Source organism: Dipodomys spectabilis, unplaced genomic scaffold (assembly GCF_019054845.1).
Source record: "Dipodomys spectabilis isolate Male_0828 unplaced genomic scaffold, ASM1905484v1 ptg000548l, whole genome shotgun sequence".
NCBI lineage: Eukaryota > Metazoa > Chordata > Mammalia > Rodentia > Heteromyidae > Dipodomys > Dipodomys spectabilis.
Window position 1 is genome coordinate 152317 of NW_024871225.1, and position 23300 is coordinate 175616.

Here is a 23300-nt window from a genome sequence, read left to right on the forward strand (position 1 = left end):
GTCCACCCAGTGTCTTTTTGTGTGGTGGGTGACGGTCCTGCTAGCCCTAGTCACGTGCCCCTCTGTCTCTGCACAAGCGCTGCTTTGGGGCCTGCAGGGAGCCTCTGCCCTGGGAGGCAGATGGAGGGCCGAACACGGGTCTGCATGTGCACGGGGTGGCACCTGCGGAGGCTGACCCCATGTTCTGGGGCCTCACAGACTTCCTGAAGAAGGTGGGAGCTTCCGTCCCGGGTCTGAGAGTAGCTGGGATTGTGGCTGAGCACATGGCTGCATGGTCAGCATGGGGCTGCAAGTCCAGCTGTTCTAGCTTTTTCTAGAGATGGAACCAAGATACTAGGAGGTAGGGATGGAACAAGGACCTTAGGCATGCTAGGCAAATGCTTCATCACTGATCTGCTTTCCCAGCCTAGGCCGTGTGTTTTGAAGATGTTCTAAGGGTGTCATGGGGTCCGTGTAAGGGCGGGAGGTGGTAGAGCAAGTAGACATCCAGTCCAGGCTCTAGGCTGGGGCTCTGGAAGCCCATTTTGCCTGGAGTTCCTGGGAGAGGATAGCAGGGAGAATGGCAGAGTTGTGTGTGACAGGTCAGCCACTTGAGGAGCGTGTGGTGGTGCCAGCAGACACTCTTGGGGGGCAGTGCCAGAAGGAGACTTGGAATTGAGCCCAGTTTGGAAGTGAGGCAGAGCTGCCTAGGCAGTAGTTGTCTCTGTGGGCATAAGCCTGGTGGCTCCTTGGGGGCAGGATAGGGTGGTGATCAGGTGGGTTTCCCATGAAGAAAAGGGGGACCTGTGGGGCTGAGGAGGGTGGATGATGACGAAGACCTGCTAGGAGAAAGGAGCTCTGGATGTGGGTTGGCAGCAGCTTGGTTGTGGCCGGGGGACAAGGTGCAGGACGGACCTCAGTGGGGTGATGGTGAGGAGCAGAGCGGTGGCTTGGATGTAGCTGTGCAGCCTTTCGAACCCCCAGCTTGGTCATTGCATCTGTCCTTGGAGGTCCACTGGCTTCCTTTGTTCCTCTGAGATCTGGTGAATCTTCTCACACACCTCAAGTTTTAGGTCCTTTTGAAGCCTCTCACGGGCTTTGATGCTGGCTGGTCCTTGGTGTTGCTGAGAGCTTGTGTGGCACCTGCCTGACCAGCCTGTCCACCCTATAGGTGCTGAAAGTCGCCATCTTAGCTGAGAAATATGCAGTGGACTACACCTGGTATGTGGACACCATCCTGAACCTGATTCGCATCGCTGGAGACTACGTGAGCGAAGAGGTGTGGTATCGCGTGATTCAGATCGTCATCAACCGTGACGACGTGCAGGGCTATGCCGCCAAGACAGTGTTTGAGGTACAGCCTGGGTCTCCAGCGCAGGAGGGTGGGTGTCCTCTCCGGCCCTGTGCCAAGCTCAGGTGAACGTGGGAGTCTCAGCTGCTCCCCTCAGCTATTCTTTGGAATCCTTCCCTTCCACTGCTAGTGCCCCACACCCACCACCACTTTCCTCTCACCCTAATTTCCAAAATGCATCCTGGGTGAGACACCGGCTCCTGAAGAGCTTCCTGAAATCGCTGCCTGGGGCTGCCCTTGAATCTGCCTGTGTGTGAGGGATGGGAAGGGGTCTGGCTGTTCCCAGGGAGCCTTTGGGGAGCCGCTGCTGACCTTGCTCGGGCTGCTCTGCGGAGAGGCTTGGGCACGAGGGGCACTTAGTAGTCTTGAACTCCGGGGAAGCCCCCACGCAGGCCGTGCAGGCCTGGCTTTGGCTCATCATTACGCCGAGCCCGTCTCTAGATCCTTTGCTGCAGTGCTTCTCCGGGCCCTGGCTCATTGTGTCCATGGTTTTCCAGGCTCTGCAGGCTCCAGCATGCCATGAGAATCTGGTCAAAGTAGGCGGCTACATCCTGGGCGAGTTTGGAAACTTGATAGCTGGGGACCCACGCTCTAGGTAAGAGAGACCAGGAAGCAGCGCAGGGCACTCTGCACTGGCTGTCCTGTTCCCACCCCTAGCTGGCATCTGGCGTCAGACAGATGGACGTGTGCCCATGGGGAGCTTCTGCTTTAGCCCACAGTCTTGCTGCTCACCACCGCAGATGCTAGGCTGCAGGGTGCAGGAGGGTGAGGTAACCGGTCCTCACCTGTGCTCTCTGTCCCCCCCAAGTCCTCTGATCCAGTTCAACCTGCTTCACTCCAAGTTCCACCTGTGCAGCGTCCCTACCCGGGCACTCCTGCTGTCTACCTACATCAAGTTCGTGAACCTTTTTCCGGAAGTGAAGGCCACCATCCAGGATGTGCTGCGCAGTGACAGCCAGCTGAAGAATGCAGATGTGGAGCTGCAGCAGCGGGCCGTGGAGTACCTGCGGCTGAGCACTGTGGCCAGCACTGATATTCTGGTGTGGACCGCCTGGCTGGGCTTGTTGGCACTGCAGCCTCTAGGTCGGTGATGGGCACTGGGGCTTGGCCCAGCTCTGACCCTTTGTTCTTTGCAATAGGCAACTGTCCTGGAGGAAATGCCTCCCTTCCCGGAGCGTGAGTCCTCCATCCTGGCCAAGCTCAAGAAGAAGAAGGGCCCAAGCACCGTGACTGACCTGGAAGAGACCAAGCGGGACCGGAGCATCGATGTGAACGGGGGCCCCGAGCCTGCCCCGGCCAGTACCAGTGCTGTGGTGGGTCCTTGCCACCAGGCCCCCAGCTCCACCAGTTCCCACGCTCTGAGCTGGTGATTGCAAAGCATGTCCAGTTGGAGAGAAGTTTTGTTTACTCTGCCCGAGTCAGGAGTTTGGTGTCTGCCTCTTCTCAGGGTCTGCGCTCCCGCACCCAGGCCTTCCGAGGCCTCTGGTCCCAGGAGGCTGTGGGCGGCTGATCGCGTCTTTGTGACGCCAGCTTCTCGAGGCCAGCCCAGCTCGATTCTGTCTGTGGTGCTTTGTTTGGAGGCTGTGCCACTTGTTTCTTGAGTGCTCCTTGTTGCTTTAGAATGGACTTGGCCTTGCTAAATCTTGGAGGGTTTCTGTAGTGAGTTGGAGTAGAACAAATTTCTCCTTTGTGTGACGTGATGAGATTATGCACATAGATGAAAATAGGACCTTTGGTGTTTAGTGGATAGAAAATACTGTTTTGAGAGCTGTATTTGTGTTTTCTGAGACGCAGTGTTTGCTGCCATGGCATTGTTACTTTTCATAGCGGCTATGTCCTATGAACTGCTCTCTGCTCCCTAGGAGAGTGGGGGCTGCGGGGAGCCGGGCACCAGTGGCTCATGCCTGTGCTAGCTACTCAGGAGGCTGAGATCTGAGAACTGAGGTTGAAAGCCATCCCAAGCAGAAAAGTCCAAGAGCCTTATCTCCAATTAATCAACAAAAAGGCAGAAGAAGAGATGCGTCTCAAGTGGTAGATTGCCATCTGTGAGTAAAAATCCGATTGAGAGCACAATGCCTAGTGTTTAAGCCCTGCTACTGGCACAAATAAAGAAAAAAAAAAGGGAGGGGGAAATGCTAGGGAGCTTTGCCTCCCTAGCCATGCTGGTGCGGTGATAGGAACAGGAAAGACGTAGCCTTGGTGGTTTGCTTGTCAAGAGTATGTTTATGTCTGAGCCCTGCTGTCCCTCCCTGGGGTCTCCTTGTGAGTTGCCTGCCGGTGGCTCGGCCCTCAGGCCGGGAGTGCTGGCCTGTGGTGAGACCTGTCATCGACTTTGGGTGTCTGCTGGGATACAGTTCTCACTGCTGTAGAAAGACAGTATGTACAGATGGAGAGTTTGGTGGTGCACTGTGGGTGTGTGTTCTTTTTTTACCCACGGTGCTGCTCAGCATCTACTGAAAGATGTTTTGCCTTTCAACAATGTAATGTGTTCACTTTATCCCTTCAGTTAAATACATTACCTTTTGTCTTGCTTTTTTGGGCACGATTTGCTTTTTAGGAAGTATGTTTTCCCAGAATTAAGGTTGGGAAACACTCAGCAGATCATACAGTTTCAACACAACTGATGACAATACGGGATTGATTGTACTTAGCTGTATCACCTGAGCTGCGTACATGTGTAGGAACTTACAAGCTTTTGTTTTACTGGATTGTTTTTGACTGCTTGGTGAAGAACTCCTGCAGTCTACAAATGAGAATCCCCCACCCCTCATAGTAACGCTGGCCTGAAGTCTCCTCAGGTAGCTTCTGTCCTTTTTTCCCTCAGCTCAGGTTTGTTAGCAACTGTGCCCCTTCCGGTCCTGCGCTTCCCTTCCTCAAGACTTTCCTGCTGCACCACTCTGCCTTCTTCTGCCTTTGTGGTGACTTCTGACCACTTAAATTTAATGACTAGTTAATTTGGGGTCAGTGAGAGGTGTGTGTTTTCTGTCCAGGTGTGGTCTTTCTCTTGGTGCACAAGTAGTTCATGGTTATGCTCAGCCTCTGCTGGCGCTTCCTCTGTAGAGCTGGGACCCTTTATTTGTGCACTTGTCCCTCGGGACTGGTACCAGGCACAAGATATGGGCTTCCTGTCCCGCCTCCTGCTCTTCCAGGTGACTGACACTCCAGTGAAGAAGTCACCAGCCCCAAGCCCTGGAGGGCTGTAGCTGGGGTGGACGGGTGAGGTGGCACGGGCTTCTGGAGGGAGTGCACGTGTGGGTGTTTCTGCTGTGCTAGCTTAGGCTTCCCACTGGTGGGGGTGGGGTGGGGCTGTGGCTCATCTTTTAGAGCCTGTGCCAGGGAATGGGCAGCAGCTGTGTCTAGCTGAGCCCACAGGTGTAGGCAAATGAGCTGATGTCTAACATGCTGTGTAGGCAGGAGGCTGGCTGGTAGCGACGGCAGGTTACTAGGAAGTGCTTTGGGAACCATGATGTGTTTCCTTACGGTGCTGGGCATTCCTGGCCTTCCTTGAAGCACAGACAGGGTCCTTGGGAGCCACTGTAACTGCTGTCCTTGTTCTCTGTCTGGCTCGTACTGGGTTTTGCACTTCCACAGTGGCCAGGAACAGTACAGTATGACCGCCATGTCCGGGGCTCAGCTTTCTACAAGCAGGGACAGGCTGACACACCGGCATTGCGGCTCAGCAGGCTCTCAGGATGTGATGAGGGCTGCCCCTGGGGACAGCATCTAGATAAGACCGGTTCTTGATGCCTTCCCAGGGTCAGTTCAGCAGTTTTCCCACCTGTAGGCTGCGCGCGTCCTTCCTGACTGCAAGGGGCCTGCAGGTGGATGCTGAGCGCTGTCAGTGTCTGTAGTGGTGGGCACGCATCCTCCCATCTGCCTGAAAACTAGGGTGTCAGAGAGGCCAGACCGGGTCCAGAGGGAGACCGCCTCCAGTGGGGGGTGGGGAAGAAGGAGCGGGGCTGCTCCCAGTAGCATCAAGTGTCTGGGCTTCACGACTGTCTGTCTGGAATGACATTGGCCAAAGTCTTTTAGTTAAGAACAGGGTGATAGTAGATATTAGACCCTTTGTTGTTTTCTTTGTGCAAGTCTCTCCTTGGTGGGTGAGCTCTGGAGAGGCCTGTGGTCCCCAGGCTGCAGGCTTACCTGGTAACTGCCCGTTTCCCTGGTGGCCAGCCGGCTCTCAGAGGCTGGCCTGGCCTGAGCTTGTGTACAAGAAGCTTTTAATTTACTTCTTGCCATTGTTCCTGTCGGGGGCAGATGTGTAGCTTGAGTGTCCAGTCGCACAGGGGTGTGCTGTGGGGAGGTCTCCCCACACCCAGGGAGGCAGTAAGGCGGGAGGTCTGCTGGCTTCTCCTGCCAGTGCCTTGCTTCGGTGGCTTGTGTAACTGAAGTTTAGGTTTAATAGGACAAAAGGCATTTGAAGACTTCTGGGAGCTGGTGTGTGCTTGCTGGGCTTGCCTGCTCGGTTGGTACTCTGCCACTTGAGCCATGCCTCTAGCCTGGTTTTTCTTTTGCTGGTTATTTTATCTTACAGACTTCTCCGGGACTAGAGTTTGATTTTCATTGATGGCGAATATATTTTCAGATTTTTCTTATTCAAATATTTGTGGAAAAATACAGGCTGTTTGCTAGTGGTGTGAAGTTGAGATTGAATTGTGAATCTTGGGATTGTCTCAGCTTGACTCTTGAGTTGAGGTGTGTTTGCATCTGACCAGAGGCTGTCCACCTCACGGGCTGCTGCTCACTGTCCTCCAGTGGATGTGGGGGAGGGGTGGGCTCAGAGGTGTTGCACACAGGTGGGTTCTGAGTTTGCTCATGTTCCAGATGCACGGCTGACCCTCTCCTTCCTTCTTTTCCAGTCCACGCCTTCTCCGTCGGCAGACTTGCTGGGTCTGGGGGCCGCTCCCCCGGCTCCTGCCGTGCCCCCTGCCTCTGCTGGTGGTGGCGGGCTGCTGGTGGACGTGTTTTCAGACTCAGCTTCTGCGGTCGCACCGCTTGCTCCAGGCTCGGAAGACAACTTTGCCAGGTAGCCAGGTTCCCTCGGTCCCAAAGACTGGCCAGGGTCAGCTGTGCAGAGCTGGGTCTGGTCACTGTTTGATGGAGGTGGTTGGTGTTGGGTGCTGTGTGGGATGGTAGACCACATGGTCTGCCTTGCTTGTACCTGAGGATGTAATTATGTTGTCTCCTTTGTTCCTTGTTGTTAGGGTGCTTCATCAACGATGCTGGCGCTTTTTTTTTGCCTTTCTCCTGTCCTCTTGTCTGGTGTTTTGAACTCTTCACTGTGCCTTTGTTTGCCTTCTAGCTACGTGCTGTGATGATGATGATGATGATATAAGCGTTGTGCGGTTGATAGGTGTCACGACTTTGGTTGCCCTCCCCCAGCTCTCCTTTCCCATCCTTATCCTCAAGTGGCTTAGTTCAGTTTTTACATATGTGTATTGAATATGTGACTGCATTTGCGCACCTTTCCTGCTCCATTGGTATCCCCCCACCTCCCCGGCCCTCCCCACCCGTGCCACTTTTGTTAAGCAGTCCATTAGTTGTTTAGCGGAGCTATTCCATTGGACTCTGCCGGTGACTTCCTGCCCTGTTCCTGCTGGCCAAGCTCAGAGGTTCCTGCCTCTGGCTCTGTCCTCCTGACTCTGCAGGTGTCTGTGCCTGGATTCCTGTGTGTGCCCCTTGTTCAGTTCCTTCCTCCCCGCTGTCTCCCATTTTCAAAAGGGAGCTGTCAGACTTCTCTCCCAGCACCTGCTCTTTCCTTTTGCTGCAGCAGATTCCCTCGGTACTGTCTTGGCTCTGCTGTGTCAGTGTGCAGGTGATGTGAAGCTCCTGCACCTCTACAGTGGTGGCCTGGGTTCTGTCCTGAGTGTAGATGAGGGAGCTTCGGGAGTGGTCCTTGGTCCTTTCTCTTGCAGATGTTGGTGGGACTTGTTGTTTTAGATATTTTTATTTCCTTGTGTTCATTTTGCACACTGATTCTTACGTCCTTTTAGGGAAGATGGGTTTAGAATGTGGTCTTGGTGTAAGTTGCTTCTCTGGCTGAAAACAGATTCTTAGCACTTTAGAACTGCTGAGTTTGGGATTTGAAGGCACCACAGAAAACCCAGGTCCATAGCTGCTAAGGGGGAAGCCACTGCCTGTTCTGACCTGGGCTGGGCTGGGCTGGGGAAGCCACCTCCCGGCTGGGCTGGGCTGGGCTGGGCTGGGCTGGGCTGGGCGGGGCTGGGGCTGGGGCTGGGGCTGGGGCTGGGCTGGGCTGGGCTGGGCTGGGCTGGGCGGGGCGGGGCGGGGCGGGGTGGGGCGGGGCGGGGCGGGGCTGGGGCTGCCACCTCCTGGCTGGGTTGGGGAGGGGAAGCCTCTAACTCTCCTGTCTTGGCTGAGGGCTGCATGGCTGCATGGTGACTGAGGGCTCCAGTGAGTGGTCTTGGCCTTGCTGTGGTGTTACCTCACTGTCGGGGTTTTGAGAATCTGCTTGTGGCGGGCTGAGTGCTGTCAGTTGCTGGTTAACTGGGCTCACAAGGTAGCGTTTGTAGTATCCTAGGTGACCCAGAGCAGCTGCTGTTCTGTTGGGAGCAGGGTGGTGGAGGAGAGCGAGTGGGTGGTGGTGTCGGTGGCCTGAAGCTTCTGCTGCTGCCGCCCGCCGCACCCCCCCCCCCCCCCCCCCCCCGCCTCCAGGTCTCCAGAGGCCACTCTGTAGGTCTGGTACCCTGGCTGGCCCTACTCCTGTTAACCTGGCTATTGGGGCACTAGGCCTAGTTCTTTGGGACTGCAGCCTGTGCTGGTGTTTATGGTAGCTTTGCCTGGGGACCCCTAAGGTCATTGTTTGGCCTGTGGCACAAGATGGAACAGGAGTGGGTTGTGGGGCACAGCGTGCCTGCAGGAGGCTGGACTTTGTACCATTCTGACATGGATTCTCTTTGTCCCTACATTGCAAGGTCAAGGTGCAGACCCTTTGGAAAGCAACCAGCAAACAGATGAGGGCACCAGGGGCTTCTCTGCAGTCTTGTGGGTGGCGGTTTGGCATTCTTGAGTTTAAGGTGACTTCATCTAGAACCAAGTATGTGGGCCCATGGATGGTGTTGGCTCTAGCACCTTGAATGGCGTCTGAGCTGGGCATGGAGGAGCTGCCCCTGCTCTCCCTCAGGCAGCAGATTGGTTGCCGCTGCTCCCAGCTGCAGGACAGCTGTTGTGAGCAACTCCAGACTACATGTGCTTGCATATACTCTCAGCAGTGTTGTGAAGGTTGGGCTGCAGTTGAATAGGCAGTACTTGGCTTGAGTCTTCTTACTGTGGCCAGAGCTGCGTAGACACCTGCTGAGTTATAGTCATGTGTTTGTGTGTGTGGGTGGGGGGGGAGGGCTGCTGCCTCTGCGTCCTGTGGGCACAGCAGGTTGAGTGGGACCAGCCGAGCCCCTGAGGCCCTTGCTGAGGCCCCACACAACATTCTGACCGCATGTCTCAGGGTTGCGGACCCAGGGAAGTCTGCTGCTGCTGTGGTCTCTGGCAAAGAGTAACTTGATCATGGAGTCTATGCAGGCGCAGGTGCAGGTGGAAACTTCCAGGCGTCTGCCACTGGGGACTGTTTCTCAGGCACAGCATGGGCCACAGGTGCACCCTCTGCTGCCAGCCTCCTCACCTTGACCTTGCCTCTGTCATGATGAGTGACATCTCTCTCTCCTGGGGGCTGCTGCCGGAGGAGTCCTGCTGCCGCCCACTCAGTCTCTGTGTCCCTCTCAGTGAGATCTCGCTGTTTCTTTGTTCTCTCCTGTCTTCCAGCCACAGAGGTGTTCTGGTCTTGGGTATTTTCTCCTTTATTTTTTACGTTGTTGGCAACGGTGGGGTTTGAGTTCAGGGCCTTGTGTTTGCCAGGGCAGGAGCTCTACTGCTAGAGCTGTCTCCAGCTAAGATCTCATGTACTTAAACTCTTTTGCAAAACAAATTCTTGTATTTCAAATGGGCAATTTGAGTGACATACATTCTGTCCTTTTCTCCTAGGTTTGTTTGTAAAAATAATGGTGTGTTGTTTGAAAACCAGCTGCTTCAAATTGGACTTAAGTCTGAATTTCGGCAGAACTTAGGTATGTGTTTTAATTTCTTAATAAAAGTGTCTACAAACTATGGGAAACTACTGGTGTGGAATGATTGTCCATGCTTGTAATAATCCTGGCATTCGGGAAGCTGAAGCAGGAGGATTGCAAGTTCTAGGCCAGCTTCTGTCATATGGTGAAACCCTGTCTTAAAAGCAAACAGCCAGGCTCTGGTGGCTCACGCCTATAATCCTAGCTACTCAGGAGGCTGAGATCTGAGGATCATGGTTCAAAGCCAGTCCAGGCAGTGACATCTGTGAGACTCTTATCTCCAGTTAACCACCAGAAAACCAGAAGTGGAGCTGTGGCTTGAGTGGTAGAGCTCTTGCCTTGAACTTGAAAAGCTCAGGGATAGCACCCAGGCCCAGAGTTCAAGCCCCACAACCGGCCCCCAAAAAACAAAACCCCAAAACCTGAAACAAATGAAAAGAGAGTGGGAGAATTATGAAAAATGTTTACAAGTCATACACTGACAGAGCATTTATATCCAGAATGTGTAAGATGCTCCTTTATACACCCACTGGAAAATGAACAACCTACTTTATAAAATGGCGTAGGCACTTTCCCAAAGAGATGAGCAAATGATCAGGAAACATACCAGAAGCTATTCTTCCCTGGTTGTTAGGGAAACACAAACCCAAACTACAAAAAGCTGCTGCCTCACAGGTGAGGACGGCCGTGTCACACAGACAAGTGCAGAAAGGTGGCATCGTGCACGTTGCTACCGGAGCTGTGAGCTGGCAGGCCTGCAGTGGAGTCAGGGTGAGGTCCTGTAGACTTGAATATAGGATCCACAGTCTCACTTGTGGGAGTAGGCACAGAAAGGAAAGCAGGGTCTTGAAGAGAGAGATGTGTGTACTCGAAGCAGCCAAATGAGGAGGGAAAGGATGAAAGCTCGAGCGATATGACAGATGTGCACCGGGGTTGGAGATGTTGACAGAACCTACTATGGGGATGGCATTAAGGGAGATAAGCCAGACTCAAAAGTCAAAGTACTGCATCATTCCACTCACGAGGTCCCCAGAGCACTCCACGAAGGGTAGGATGGTGCCAGGGGCTAAAGAATCAGTGTTTAGTGGGGACACTTTCAGTTGGGAAGATGAGAACGTTCTGGAGGTGGGTGGTGGGATGGTTGCAAGATGCCAGTGTGCTAATGCCCATGCGCTGTGCCTTTAAACACGACTGAATGTTCTAATTTGGGTTATCAACCACATGCAGTTGTCTCAAGAGACCAGAGCCCACTGCACTCATTCCTTTGCTTAAGCAGTAAAGCACTACCAAATACTTTAAAACGCAGAGTCGTGTTACAGATGTTTTATAAATGAAGGTACATACAAGCCCATGATCTTGAATATACAATGAAACTTCTCAGTTTAAAGCAACAAGCCCTGAGTCTCACTGGGTGCTGGTGGCTCCGATCTTTAATCCTAAGCTACTTAGGAGCCTGAAGATCTGAGGCTCATGGTTTGAAGCCAGCTTGGATAGGAAAATTGGTGAGACTCTTTTCTCCAGTGAACCACCAAAAAGCTAGAAATGGAGCTATGGTTTAGGTGGTAGAGTGCTGGCTTTGAGCACAAAAGCTCAGGGACAGCACCCAAGCCCGGAGTTCAAGCCCCGGAACCAACACAGAAACAAACAAAAAAAAAACAAAAAAAATGAGCCTCTGGATTGGAACATAGCCACATGTAGTAAAGACGCTAGTTTTATATATTATTTCATATTATAAACTATAAAATGCTTTAAAATACTCAACACATATTTAAAGCATTCTGCTACAGATTTGGATGTCATAAACAGTTGATAAGCTATGTTTTATGTTCTAAGTTTTTCAGTACCAGTACTCTTAGAAAAAAGATAAAAGCTCCAAGATAACAGCTGAAGATCCATACCTAGTATACATGGTTCATTTTGATAATGCTCTTTCCCTCAAGATCATTAATAATTATATACCGTTATTAAGTGTATTTCTATATATAGTTTCTTGGTCATTTTCCTATATTTTGAAGCTTTTCATATCAAAGTAAATGCTTGCCATTTCTTCCTAATACCAGTTTGATAAAACTGTTAGAATAAATATAATATAGAAATTGAAAAAAATCTTGCATGGCTTTTCTGTAGAGATGCAACACGACATAGTGAAACAAGTCCTTTAAATGTAACTCCTGAGATTGCCTGGCCTGGCCTCCTTTTCACTTTTATTTTGAGACAGTGTCTCTCCTTGTGCATCCAGGCTGGCCTCAAACTCTGTCCTCCTAACTTAGCCTCTCGAAGGATAAGTTACAAGCTTGCGCCATCTGGCTCCTGCCTGCAAGTTCTTGCCTAGTGCTGCCGTGGTCTTCCTCCTTTTCATTTCTAGCCACATTCATCGCCACACTTTCCTCCTCCTCCAGTGTGAGGCTGGGCTCTCGCGCTCCTGTGGTGTAGCACACTGGTTCATAACTGGCATGCTCGAAGACTTAGTAGGGCTGTATTCATCCTTTTTCTTTCATTTTGAAAGGCTGGAGAGTTGTTACCTAGCTTCCTCTATATATTATTTTTCTCTCCTCTCTCAGCTATAATCTTCTTGTGACGTCTTTGTGGCTTCTGATGTGCAGTATTCTCTGCGTAAAGGTGTGCGTCATCCATAAAGGGAGGAGCGGTTGCTTTCGTTCCTGTCTCCCTAGCATGGCGCTCAGGTCCTCACGCTATCACCACTGCCGTCGGGTATTTCAGGAGGACTTGTTGGCTTTCAGGCGCCTTTCCCAGCATGTGGCCAGATGAACTTGGCAGTCCCACCTGGTGTCAGCACTCAAAGTCACTTGCACCAGAGGGTTCCAGAGACTTGCAAGTCCAAGAGCCAGATTCCAGCCGTCCTACACCTGTCTGGCTGAGGCTTCATCTCTGTCCATGGCTTTACCCAGCTGTGCTAAAGCAATGACATCAGACTGCTTTGCCTTTATCTTTCTTTCTTTCTTTCTTTTTTTTTTTTTGGCTGGTCGTGGGGCCTGAACTCTGGGCCTGGGCGCTGTCCCTCAGCTCGTCAGCTCAAGGCTAGTGTCCTACCACTTGAGCCACAGCACCACTTCCAGGGCCTCATTCATGCGAGGCAAGTGCTCTACCACTGAACCAACTTCCCAGCCCTGCTTTACCTTTTTATAGAGAAAAAAACTAAACCTTGAGCCATTCCCACAAGCCAGCCAGCCTGCCTGCCTGCCTGCCTCCCTCCCTCCCTCCCTGCCTGCCTGCCTCCCTCCCTCCCTTCCTCCTGCCCCCTCCCTCTCTCTCCTCCCCTCTTCCCTCTCCTTCCATCCCCTTCTTTCCTTCTGAGTTGTAGGGTTTGAATTCAGAATCTGGGCACTGTCCCTGAGCTCTTTCACCCAGGGCTAGTACTCTACTACTTTGAGCCACAGCAGTCTTTTTTGAGTGGTTAATTGGAGATAAAAGAGTCTCACGGGGACTTTTCTGCCCAGTCTAGCTTCAAACTTTGATCCTCAGATCTCAGCCTCCTGAGTATCTAGGATTACAGGCATGAGCCACCAATGCTCAGCTTAGTTTCCTTTCTGAACTTAAAGGATAAAAGTATCCACTAAGACCTGGGTGAAGGCATCACTGCCTGGTTAGCTAGAACAGTGAGGCATTGAACATGGCCTTGTGGAGGGCTGATGGCCACAGTGAAGGGTCCGTGCGTGTGGGACTGGCCTGCCTGGGCAGCATCAGTACCAGGCTGGCTGTGAATGTGGTTCAGCCAGGCCTCCCTTGGAGAGGTATGTGGGTGGTCTCGCTGTTGCTGGTATAGGGAAGACAGGTGTGACTGTGGTCCTGAGAAGATCCCTGGAAGCAGATCTGCCAGTGTCAGCTGGCCCTCCAAGCTTGTCATTTGTAGCTCTCCCTGCCTCTCCCTGCTCTGTGAGAGCATGGGCGGCTTGGAGATAGGCACCTGGAGGCTGGAGAGACAACTTCCTGTTTCCAGCTGTCATGCTATTTTTATTTTTATGTTTGTCGGTCGTGGGGCTTGAACTCTGGGCCTGGGCTCTGTCCCTCAGCTCTTCAGCTCAAGGCCAGTGCTCTACCGCTTGAGCCACAGGGCCTCTTCTGGTTTTCTAGTGGTTTATTGGAGATAAGAGTCTCACAGACTTTCTTGCCCGGGATGGCTTTGAACCACAATCCTCCTGAGAGGAGGCTAGGATTACAGGCGTGAGCCACCGGTGCCCAGCTGGCATGCTATTTTTTTAAAAAATAATTTTTTATTGTGCTTAAGTGATTACATACATTTCACAAATTTCACAGTATTGTGAGATAGTGATGCTCAGTTAAAGTCACACATTTTAACCTTCACAAGGCAAATTGTCATTATTGTGGTCTATACAGTTTGTGAATTGTATGAGCTTTGACAATATAATATAATTTCTTCCACATCGGGTGGTGTGCACATTTCTTCACTTTTGCTTAGCGTCAACAGCTCCCTCTTTCCCTCTCCTTCCCTCCCTCCCATCGCCGCCCTTGAGTTGCTCAGTTCTTTCATCCATGTCCAGTGCAGCTGATGGGCCCCTCTGTTGTAATTTTCTCTGTTTCCTTCTGATTCTGTGCCTCCCCCTAGCTTCCCTAGAGGTGTGTGTGTGTGCGCAGACGCAAGCACACATGCACACACAGACACCCCCCCCCCCCCCCCGCCCCCAGCCGTATGTATGGTCAGCAGCATGGAGTCATTTAGCAATGACCTTTGTTTCTCAAGTCCTGTTTACTTTGTTGTATCTCCTTGCATTTTGGATTTAACATCCATATATCAGGGAGACCATGTGCCGTTTGGCTCTTGACTTACCTCACTCAACATGATTTGTTCTAGTGCCATCCGTTTCTCTGCGAATGCCATTATTTTGTCCTTTCTAATGGCTGCATAATATTCCATTGTGTATAGGTACCACAATTTTTGGATCCATTCATCTGTAGCGGGGCATCTGGGTTGTTTCTATATCTTGGCTATTGTGAACAGTGCTCTAGTGAACATGGAGGTGCATGTGTCCTTGTATCCTGGTTCCTGTTGCTCAGGGTAGATGCCAACTGGCCTGCTATTTTTAAAGCTAAAAAAATTGTTCATATATATATGTGTATTTGAAAATAATTTATTGTTATTACTAAGGGTCTGTTTTCTAAGTCAGGTAATGAGAAGTTCTTAGTTTTAAAAACAGGTATGCATCATAAGAACTCAACTTACTTGGAGGCTTCAGGGGATATACTATGGAGACATGGTGAGATAAACTGCTTTTGTTTTTGTTTTTTTTCTAGGGCGGATGTTCATATTTTATGGTAACAAGACCTCCACGCAGTTCTTAAACTTCACTCCAACACTGATCTGTGCAGACGACCTTCAGGCTAATATCCTTGGCTCTCTCCCCAGGCCCAGACTGACACAGACACATAGATAGGCAGCAAATAGGATTTAGAGGAGGCTTTGAAGAGAGTTGTTCTTGGTCAAAATAGAAAGTTATTTCTAGGTGGTCAGTAAAATCATGTACACGTTTGTGCTTGAGAATTGACTTTGGATGATACATTGAACATCATTTGTGTATGTATGTCTGCTTTTATCTAGCCTATGGAGTCATTTGCTTTCTAGCTTGTTTTGTTGTTCTGTGATGAGCTCTGGCCCCCTGTGTGAAGCCCCTCAGGTGAGCAGCGTGAGCATCTGGTGACAAACCTGGGCTTCTGGGCTTCTGTTCACTCTAGCAACCCTTTGTTTACACCGAAGACTGATCCCTTGGAGGTCCTTAGGAATACCAGGAGAAGGCTTCAGTTGAAGGAGACAGCTGGAGTCCGCTGCACTTCCTCCCAGTGATGTCTTCCTCCAGTGCAGCTCAGCCGAGAGGGATGCTCCCCCTTGGGCTCATGACCCCAGAAGAGTGAAACAGTAGGCTCTGTAAGGGGCAGCTCCCTGTTCATTCAGTGCGGATGATTGAAACTGTAGGGGGGCCATGTCCGTAGCTCAGTGATAGAGAGCTTGTCCCCCCAGCACAGGCACAGTGGAAACACACACGCATGCAGGACTGGCTATGTACGTTCCTGCACACACAGCCACTTTCTGTGTGTCCTCTTCTCTGGGAATCACTGGACTCTGTGGGACAGGGGTGGTGCAGAGCCTGGCAGTGTGTGGCTGATGGCATAGGATGTATCCAGGAAAGGTCTCCTGTGTCTTGTTTGCAGGGACATCACTAAGAGTCTTGTGTTGGCTGCTTTCAAGCACCATACTCGGAGCAAGGCAGACTCTGATTCACGCAGAACCCAGGGGTTCTCCCAGCCCTTATAGTAAACAAGCTCTGGTTTCTCCCGAGAGCAACAGCAATCCATGTGTAAGTGCCAGAGCCAGTGGGCACAGAGCCAAGACAAGGCCAGCAGTCCGTGTGTAAGCTGGCCGGGTGCCGTGCCGGCTCTGTTCTGGCAGGGCTGGCTGTGGTCCTGAGCCTTGGTCAGCAGTGTTGGTGGGAGGCAGGGGCAGTGGGCACCCCGCGTGATCTGGACCCCTTAACAGCTCACATCTGAAGCTGCAGACCAAGCCTGTGGACCCCACTGTGGACGGGGGTGCGCAGGTGCAGCAGGCAGTCAACATCGAGTGCCTGTCTGACTTCACGGAGGCGCCGGTCCTCAACCTCCAGTTCAGGTGAGAGCTGCGCGCACGTCCTCGGTGCGCAGAGCCTGTGGGCACTGCCTGGCTCTGTCAGTTCTGTGTCTTTACTGAGAGCGTGTCGCTGCATCTCGGCGAACCCACACAGCAAGCTCCAGTTGCCTGTGGCTGGAGGGGGGTGGAAGCTGGCCTGTGACCCTGGTGCGGTACCACCTTGCCTGTGGGGTCTTCCTGCTCCTGGGAGGCTTGCAGGCGAGGGCGTTTCCGACTTGAGGGCATTCACTCCCCGCTCTGGGCTGGGCAGCTAGTCCTCGGGGGTCTGCTGGGGCTAGCTCCAAAGGACGGCTGCAGGGGTGGTGGTGACTGACTTTTTCCTGACACTGGCCTAGGAGAGGAAGGCTCGTCTTGCACACCTGGGGAAAAGCAGAGCGGGGTGGGTGGAGGTGGTGGTGTAGGGCCTGTCCAGGTCTTCGTTTGCTCAAGGAGCTGGGCTGAGAGCGGAGCTTGGCCTCCGGACTCAGATGAGTGGCGGCCCCAGCTTTGCTGGTCTGTGCATGTCACCGGACACAGACTGTCCTTGGTGCGTTGGGTGGAGGCTTAGCTCTGGGGACACAGTGCTGAGGGCGCCCTGTATGGCATGCGGTGGGGTACCTTGGCCCGTCCTGGTGCCCCGACGATTTTCCAACTGAATTTCTGGGTCTCCAGTTATTCTCTGTGCTTGCAGGTATGGCGGCACATTCCAGAATGTCTCCGTTAAGCTGCCCATCACACTCAACAAGTTTTTCCAGCCCACAGAAATGGCTTCTCAGGATTTCTTTCAGCGCTGGAAGCAGTTGAGCAAGTGAGAGGGCAGGGTGGGGAGGAGCAGGGCCTCTGTATAGGACAGTCCGTGTGCCTCTCGCTTGGCCCCCGTACTCACCCTGGGTGCTGTTTCTCACAGTCCACAACAAGAAGTGCAAAACATTTTCAAAGCAAAGCATCCCATGGATACGGAGATCACTAAAGCGAAGGTAAAGGGTGCGGGAAGGTCCTCCAGGCAGGGGGCCTGTGGTCCAGTGCCAGCCAGCGTCCTGACCCCTTCTCTTCTTCTGAGCAGATTATTGGATTTGGTTCTGCACTCCTTGAGGAAGTTGACCCCAATCCTGCAAATTTTGTGGGTGCTGGCATCATACACACCAAAACTACCCAGATTGGGTGCTTGTTGCGTCTGGAGCCGAATCTGCAAGCCCAGGTCAGGCCTCCAGGGAGGCAGGCGGGTGTGCCCAGATTGTTAGGCCCAGCTCAGTTTATGTGCAGAGAGGGTTACAGGGACCCCAAGTCCAGTGGGTCATGCTGACAGAGGCTTACTCCTCTCCCATAGCTGCCCCCGGTCAGTGAGTGTGCTGTCTCCCTCTACCCACAAATGACCCTGGCTGCTGCCCTGATGCCCCTTGTGGTTGTGTTGCGCTCAGCTCCCGAGGCAATGCCTGCTTTAGCTTCGAGCTCTTGCTGAGCTCCACCCTGCTGCTCTGTGGCAGCTTGAGCAGCGTTCTCCTCACCAAGCTGAGTGGAAACCTTTGTGTCCTAGTGCCTGCGCTGTGTCTGCTCTTAGTTCTGCTCTGGGTCTGGTTCTTGTTGGTTGGGTACTGGTGTTCAGTCAGTTCACATGGCTGGTCCCAGGAGAGCCTGGCTGGCTCACAGGGTAGATCCGCAGCTGGCTTTGTGAGAAGCTGCCAAACGTCTTGTCAGAGTGCCTGGCAGGCACCCACCCACTCTCCCCAGCCTCTGCTCTGTGTCCACTGCGGTGAGAGCCGGCTTCCAGAATGGGGGAGCCGGGGAGAGCTCGCGCAGCCCCTGGGTATGGCATACCCCGGGCTGAAAGGCCCTGGCTGAGGCTTGCCAGCGCCCGTGCCCACTGACCGTCGCTTTCTGTTTCAGATGTACCGACTCACACTGCGCACAAGCAAAGACACCGTGTCTCAGAGATTATGTGAATTGCTGTCGGAGCAGTTCTGATCCTCAAGGATGGAAGATCAGGCTCATGTGTTTGTGCGTTTCTCTTCGTCTCTACCATTTGTCTTCGTTACCGTACTGCAAATAAACACCCCTTGTCTGAACCCCACAGCACAAGGCGTCTGCAGCCCTGCACCTCCAGACGGCTCCGTGGGTGTGGATGGGACACAGAACGCGGTTCCAGAAGGGCTGCAGCCGGCCTGCCCCGTCAGAGGAGGGAGCCTGGACCTGGGAATCAAGACAGCCCTGGGGGTCGGCCTGGCACATTAAAAGGGAAATTAGAAGTTTGAATGAAAGTGGAAATTTTGTTGAAATTTTATTGAAGTGCTGCCGTAGGGCGGCTGGCCTAATCTCAGACCCTGGGAACAGCTCTCTCTGCTTGTAGCAATGACTCTGGGCTCTGGCCATGCTGGGAGTGACACAAATGGCTTGATGTGTGTGGCTGACGCAGCAGGCTGGGAAACGTGTTCATACGGGTTGCTGTAGCACCCCTGATGGTTTCTGGGGTAGGATTTTTAACTTGCTTTATTGACTGTTGGCAAAGCGACGTGCCATGCTCACCTCTGTGGCCATTCTTTTCACAGCCCCATTTTTCTTGAAGGGACATTAGAGACATTCATTCTACTTGTTTGAAACTGTGGATTTGCAGCATGGTGGGAAGGAGTTCCCAGTGGCGCTGGGGGATGTACCAGACCTGGCTCCTTTTGTTTTAAATGGGTGCATTGTCCTGGGTGCGTTCTGGGACGGGGGTGTCACAAGCGTGGAGTGGCGGAGCAAGGCTGTGCTTTATTTTCCTGGCTCGTGGTTTTCCTGTTGAGGCCTGGGTGCTGCAGACCTGCACCTGTCCAGCCCTTGCGTGAGGCGGGGTGGAGGAGGGAGGCCTGGTTGGTCAGGGAATGAAGAGGCCAGGGACAAGGAGGGCAGCTGGCCTGTGCTGTGCGAGGCTGTACGGGGCTCTCTGGCTGGTGTGCTGCTGTCCAGCACGGGTCTTGCGCAGGTTAGGTGGGCCCTGCAGGCCCAGTCAGGAGCCCAGTCCAGGGCAGAGGCCTTTGGAGCCACGGGAAGCCCTGCACTCCGCCCCCACATGTGGACACCGTCAGGAGGGGCAGGTTCCATCTGAGCACGTGCCCCAGCTGTCAGGTCCCTCTAGTTCACAGGGGCACCAGTCAGCTGCACATAAGGTCCTTCAGCCAGCCTCAGGCCGCAGCCTCTCGTGACAGCTCCGGGGGTCCCTGGCAGCCCCACGCGCACAGCCTTTGTGTTGGTTTCAGAACAGACAACCTCGTGTACTGGTCCTTGTGTCCCGTGGAGTCCGTGGTCTGGCCGCAGAGTCTGATGCCCAACTGCCAAGGCTTGTGCTGCGGGTGGATGGTGTGGCTGTGGCGGGAGCAAGCTTCCGTGTCCTTTCTCTAGTGGCCGGACAGAGTCTCTTTCCACCGTGTGGATGGCCATGTGCCTGTGTGGCTACGGCTTGAGTGCTCCCTGGTGGTGGTGTCTGGGACATAGGAAGGGTGGCTGCTGGAGCACAAGCCTTTGCTCTGCATCAAGAGCCCCTGTCAGTCCGGTGTGCTCCTTCTCAGAGAAAAATAAATTCTGGAGTGTGACCCATGCCCATGTGTGGTCTTTGTGGGGGGGAGGGGGCGGGGTGAGCATCGTACATAGCCCTCAGTCCCTTGTGGGCATTGTGGGGAGCTGAGCATCAAGGACCTTGGGTCCTGTCACTTGCCGCTCCACGCGCAGCAGTGTTGGAGCAGGGCTGTCTCCTGCCCAGTGGGTTCAGGTGTGGCTGAGCCTAATCTGTGCACAGTAGAGCTGCGCTGTGGCTCCTCTGGGGTCCTGACTCTTGAAGGCCTGTGTTGTAGGCCTAGAAGAGGAGCAGGCACAGGGCTCCCTCACCTCGTGTGGACCCAGCGTTCTGGACCTGGGCAGGATGGCCCCTGCCTGGGGAGCCCTCTGCGGTGGGTACAGATGGGGGGGGGGACCCAGAGCACTGTGGGCTCGCTCCACCATGGACTTGAAACGTCCCGAGGGGAGGGCCTCGAGGGGAGGGGTGGTGTCCTCACTCCAGCCAGCTGGGGACACAGGTCTTGCTCAGCCCCTTGGGCCTCCTGGTGGCCCAACCCATACAGGTCTGCCGTGCAGCTGTGACGGGGTACTGGCGTCCCTTTCTGTGTGGGTGTGATCGGAGGATTCCGGTGTCCTGGTGTGCAGGTGTGTTGGGGAGTAGAACAGAACTCTGGTGATGCCACTTAAGCAAGTGTGCATGATTGGGGTAGAACTACGGTGGCCTGACCTGTACAGATGTGTGTAGGAATTTGATCCCTGAGGGTCTTGATTTGTAACCAAATGCCCAAGGAGCAGCCTTTGTCTGACAAGAATCATTTTAGTTGGAATCAGCTTTTTGGCAGGTGATAGACCTCTCTGAAGACGAGTCGGAAGCAGCTTCCTCTCCTCCTGCGTGCTACTGTTGCCCTCCTCCCCCTCTGCCCCTCCCTGGCTCATTAGGAATCCCCTCCTCCAGCTTTAGTGCCTTCCTTATCTTTAGTCCCACTTGTCTCCTGCCCATTGCCCACACCCTTGGGCCACCATCCGAGCAGTTCTGCATCTCCTGAGGACCCGGGTGGAGCTGCCCCTTCTCTGGTGTCTGCTCCTGTCAGGGTGGTGGGACTATAGTGTGGCATGCAGATGGATGGTGCAGACAGGAAGTGACCTCCCTGCGTGTCAGAGCAGGCTCTTCAGTTCACCATTCCTTACTGGTGCTTACGTGAGCCACGTCAAAGGGTACTTTGAGGCCGGGCCATGGCCAGGGAAAGGTCTGCTAAATAGACCCAGAGAAGATGTCACAGTGGTGTTTTAAGCTGGGCCCTGGTGGCTCATGCCTGTCATCCTAGCTACTCAGGAGGCTGAGATCTGAAAGTCTGTGGGACTCTTATTTCCAGTAAACCACCAGAAAACTGGAAGTGGCACTGTGGCTCAAATGGTAGAGTGCTCTCCTCGAGCTGAAGAGTGCAGGGACAGCGCCCAGGCCCAGAGTTCAAGACCCACAATTGACCAAAAAAAAAAGTATGTTGTATTTTAATCTGTGACTTCACTCCCAGGAGAACAGGAAGGCCTTTTCAGTGTCTGCAGTTCCACGGGCGGCACGCACAGCCGCTGAACAGCTGTAGGGTGAGTGTGAGCTGCCGGCCTGGTGCGCTGGGGTCTGGGCAGGGCAGCAGGACCTGCTGCTCATAGGTGCCGAGCGGGTCGCAGCAGCTGCAGTGGGTGCCCACCTGCAGCGTGTCGGTGTTGAAGCTGGCAAGGAGCAGAGGCCAGTCAGGTCAGGATGCCGTCCCCTCCGCAGGCCACCCCAGAGCAGGGCACCCTGTCACCAGGCGTGCAGGCCGGGCCCTCGGTGTGGCCAGCCACGTGCAGACGCAGGTATGTGGCATGGGCCCAGGCACGGAGCCAGCCACTCAGCCTGGTCAGACAGGCTGGTGCCGGGGGCGCCGGGAGCGTGTGGCTGGGGCGGCTGGGCCCCGCTGGGAGGAGGGCGCCCGCCAGTGGCTCACCTGACCGAAGAGGAGCACAGGCCCTCGCAGTGAGTCAGGGTCACATTCACCTCGCACCCCTGGTAGGTGATCTGCCGCTCCTGCTCCAACAGGCCACAGGGCCCTGGACCAGAGGGGGGCGCTGTGGTGAGACCCTGCAGACCAGGCTCGGGGTGTGGGCCCTTCCCGACTCCCCCCTTGCCTTATAGCATGTCTGGCCTGCACAGCCCCCTAGAGCTCAGACCACAGCTTTGCCCAGGACAAAAGCCTGGCATTCTTGTACTTAAAGAGCCTGAAAATGAGCGGGGATGAGCTGTGCTTCCGGTTAACTAGGTGCCTTGAGTCTGCGGGTGCCCAAGGCCAAGGAGACTGTGTCCAAGGAGAGGCATCTCCCCTTTCAGTTCCCGCACATAGGAGGGACAGCAAAGCGGGTTTTCTGGAAGTGGGGCCGGCATGCCTCATGACAGGCCGTGGTGTGCAGGAGGCGGGCAGGGCACCCCGGTGGCATCAGGAGCTGCCAGTGCCAGCTGGGCTTGGCAGTGTACGTCTGCGCTGCCAGCACTTGAGAGACTGAAGCAAGAGAGTCATGAGCTCAAGACCAATCTGGGTGATGCTGTGAGACTGTTCCAAAAAATGAACAAACACCACCAACAAAATAAAGGAGAAAAACTACCAATGTGGAACTGGGTTAAAAAGCTTAAAAAAATCCTGGGCAAAACCTGGAATTCTGCCCCATGCGTCTTCCTGCCCTGTGCTGACTCCTTCCTGGCCCAAGCCTGCCTAGCTTCTCCACTCGGGCTGTTCTGTAGCGGGCCTGGAGTCCTACGTCCTGCCCTCCCCGGGCCTCCTGAGAGCCTGCGAGCACCTGGCTCAGTGACCAGCTGCCACACGTGCATCAGCGTGGACACGTGCTGCCCGTAGGAGGCCTAGTGTGGCACGTGCTGCCCATGGGAGGCCTAGGGCTCACCCCACGGGATACCATGGGAAGGAGGGGTGTCTCCAGGGGTGTGCAGAGGGGCAGGGCTCCATCTGCGGGGAGTCCTGGATGTGTGTGGGCAGGAGGACGTGAGCACTGGCTGGCAACCAGTGCCCGATGGAAGGCAGCCCTGGCTGCCTGCCCCTGGCCTCCTGCAGGTCACCAGGAGGAGGTGCCTTCTGGGGCTGTCCTCTGTGGCTCTACAGTCGGGGGTGGGGTGGAGGCCGCTGTAGGTGTCAGCCAGAAGGAAGGCCAAGACGACGGGGCATGGGTGCGGGGAATACCATGCAAGGGCCTGCTTGCACGGAGAGAGGGCTGCTTTGGAGAAGGACAGATGCTCCAGTGAGATGCAGACAGGCCTGGGGAGGGCCAAGAATCTGTCCAGCATGAAGGTTCCAGGAGGTGGGGGAAGGCGGAGGTCGGAAGGGGTGTATCCAGAGTGCTGTCCAGAGAGGGGCAGGAAGGGGAGGACGGGCACCAGAGGCCCGGGAGGGAGCAAACTACTCACCAGATGGCCTGGGTGGAGAGGTCACGGCTGAGGAGCCCCAGGGGCTGGTAGGGGCTGGAGGCTGCGGGGTAGACGCGGAAGGGCTTCCAGCGGGAGGGCGTGAGGCGGCCGGGAACATAGAGGTAGGCAGGTGGGTGGCCCCAGGAGGCCTGCTCGTCAGGATGGTGACTGTGGCGCCCGGGTAGGTCGTCGTGGACAAGGTGGACGGCAGGGGGCCCGCGGAGGGGGTGTGGGTGGTAAGAGAGGTCACCTGGGCGGTGGAGGATTGAGAGGCAGAGGCAGAGA

General features: G+C 54.3%; 2 protein-coding genes across 4 annotated transcripts in view; one reads left to right on the forward strand and one right to left on the reverse strand.

The window, feature by feature from the left end:
• Positions 1–19605, forward strand: part of Ap2a2 (adaptor related protein complex 2 subunit alpha 2) — a 74064-nt gene extending 54459 nt beyond the window's left edge. For 2 of the 3 annotated variants that reach the window (XM_042670392.1, XM_042670394.1), the window contains exons 11-22: positions 1151–1333; positions 1828–1925; positions 2139–2370; positions 2470–2643; positions 6190–6356; positions 9326–9408; positions 14680–14769; positions 15922–16045; positions 16734–16850; positions 16950–17019; positions 17106–17240; positions 17927–19605. In XM_042670392.1, the coding sequence (XP_042526326.1) occupies positions 1151–1333; positions 1828–1925; positions 2139–2370; positions 2470–2643; positions 6190–6356; positions 9326–9408; positions 14680–14769; positions 15922–16045; positions 16734–16850; positions 16950–17019; positions 17106–17240; positions 17927–18004 (1551 nt within the window). In that variant the 3' untranslated portion in view covers positions 18005–19605. The remainder of the gene's footprint in view (positions 1–1150; positions 1334–1827; positions 1926–2138; positions 2371–2469; positions 2644–6189; positions 6357–9325; positions 9409–14679; positions 14770–15921; positions 16046–16733; positions 16851–16949; positions 17020–17105; positions 17241–17926) is intronic. The other variant, XM_042670393.1, reaches the window with a different exon arrangement.
• The window catches only part of Muc6 (mucin 6, oligomeric mucus/gel-forming), a 30418-nt gene continuing 26265 nt past the window's right edge, over positions 19148–23300 (reverse strand). Inside the window, exons 33-38 of the mRNA XM_042670397.1 lie at positions 23016–23265; positions 22671–22866; positions 22397–22457; positions 21553–21655; positions 21150–21295; positions 19148–19359 (exon numbers count right to left, since the gene is read on the reverse strand). Coding sequence (XP_042526331.1) covers positions 19148–19359; positions 21150–21295; positions 21553–21655; positions 22397–22457; positions 22671–22866; positions 23016–23265 — 968 coding nt within the window. The remainder of the gene's footprint in view (positions 19360–21149; positions 21296–21552; positions 21656–22396; positions 22458–22670; positions 22867–23015; positions 23266–23300) is intronic.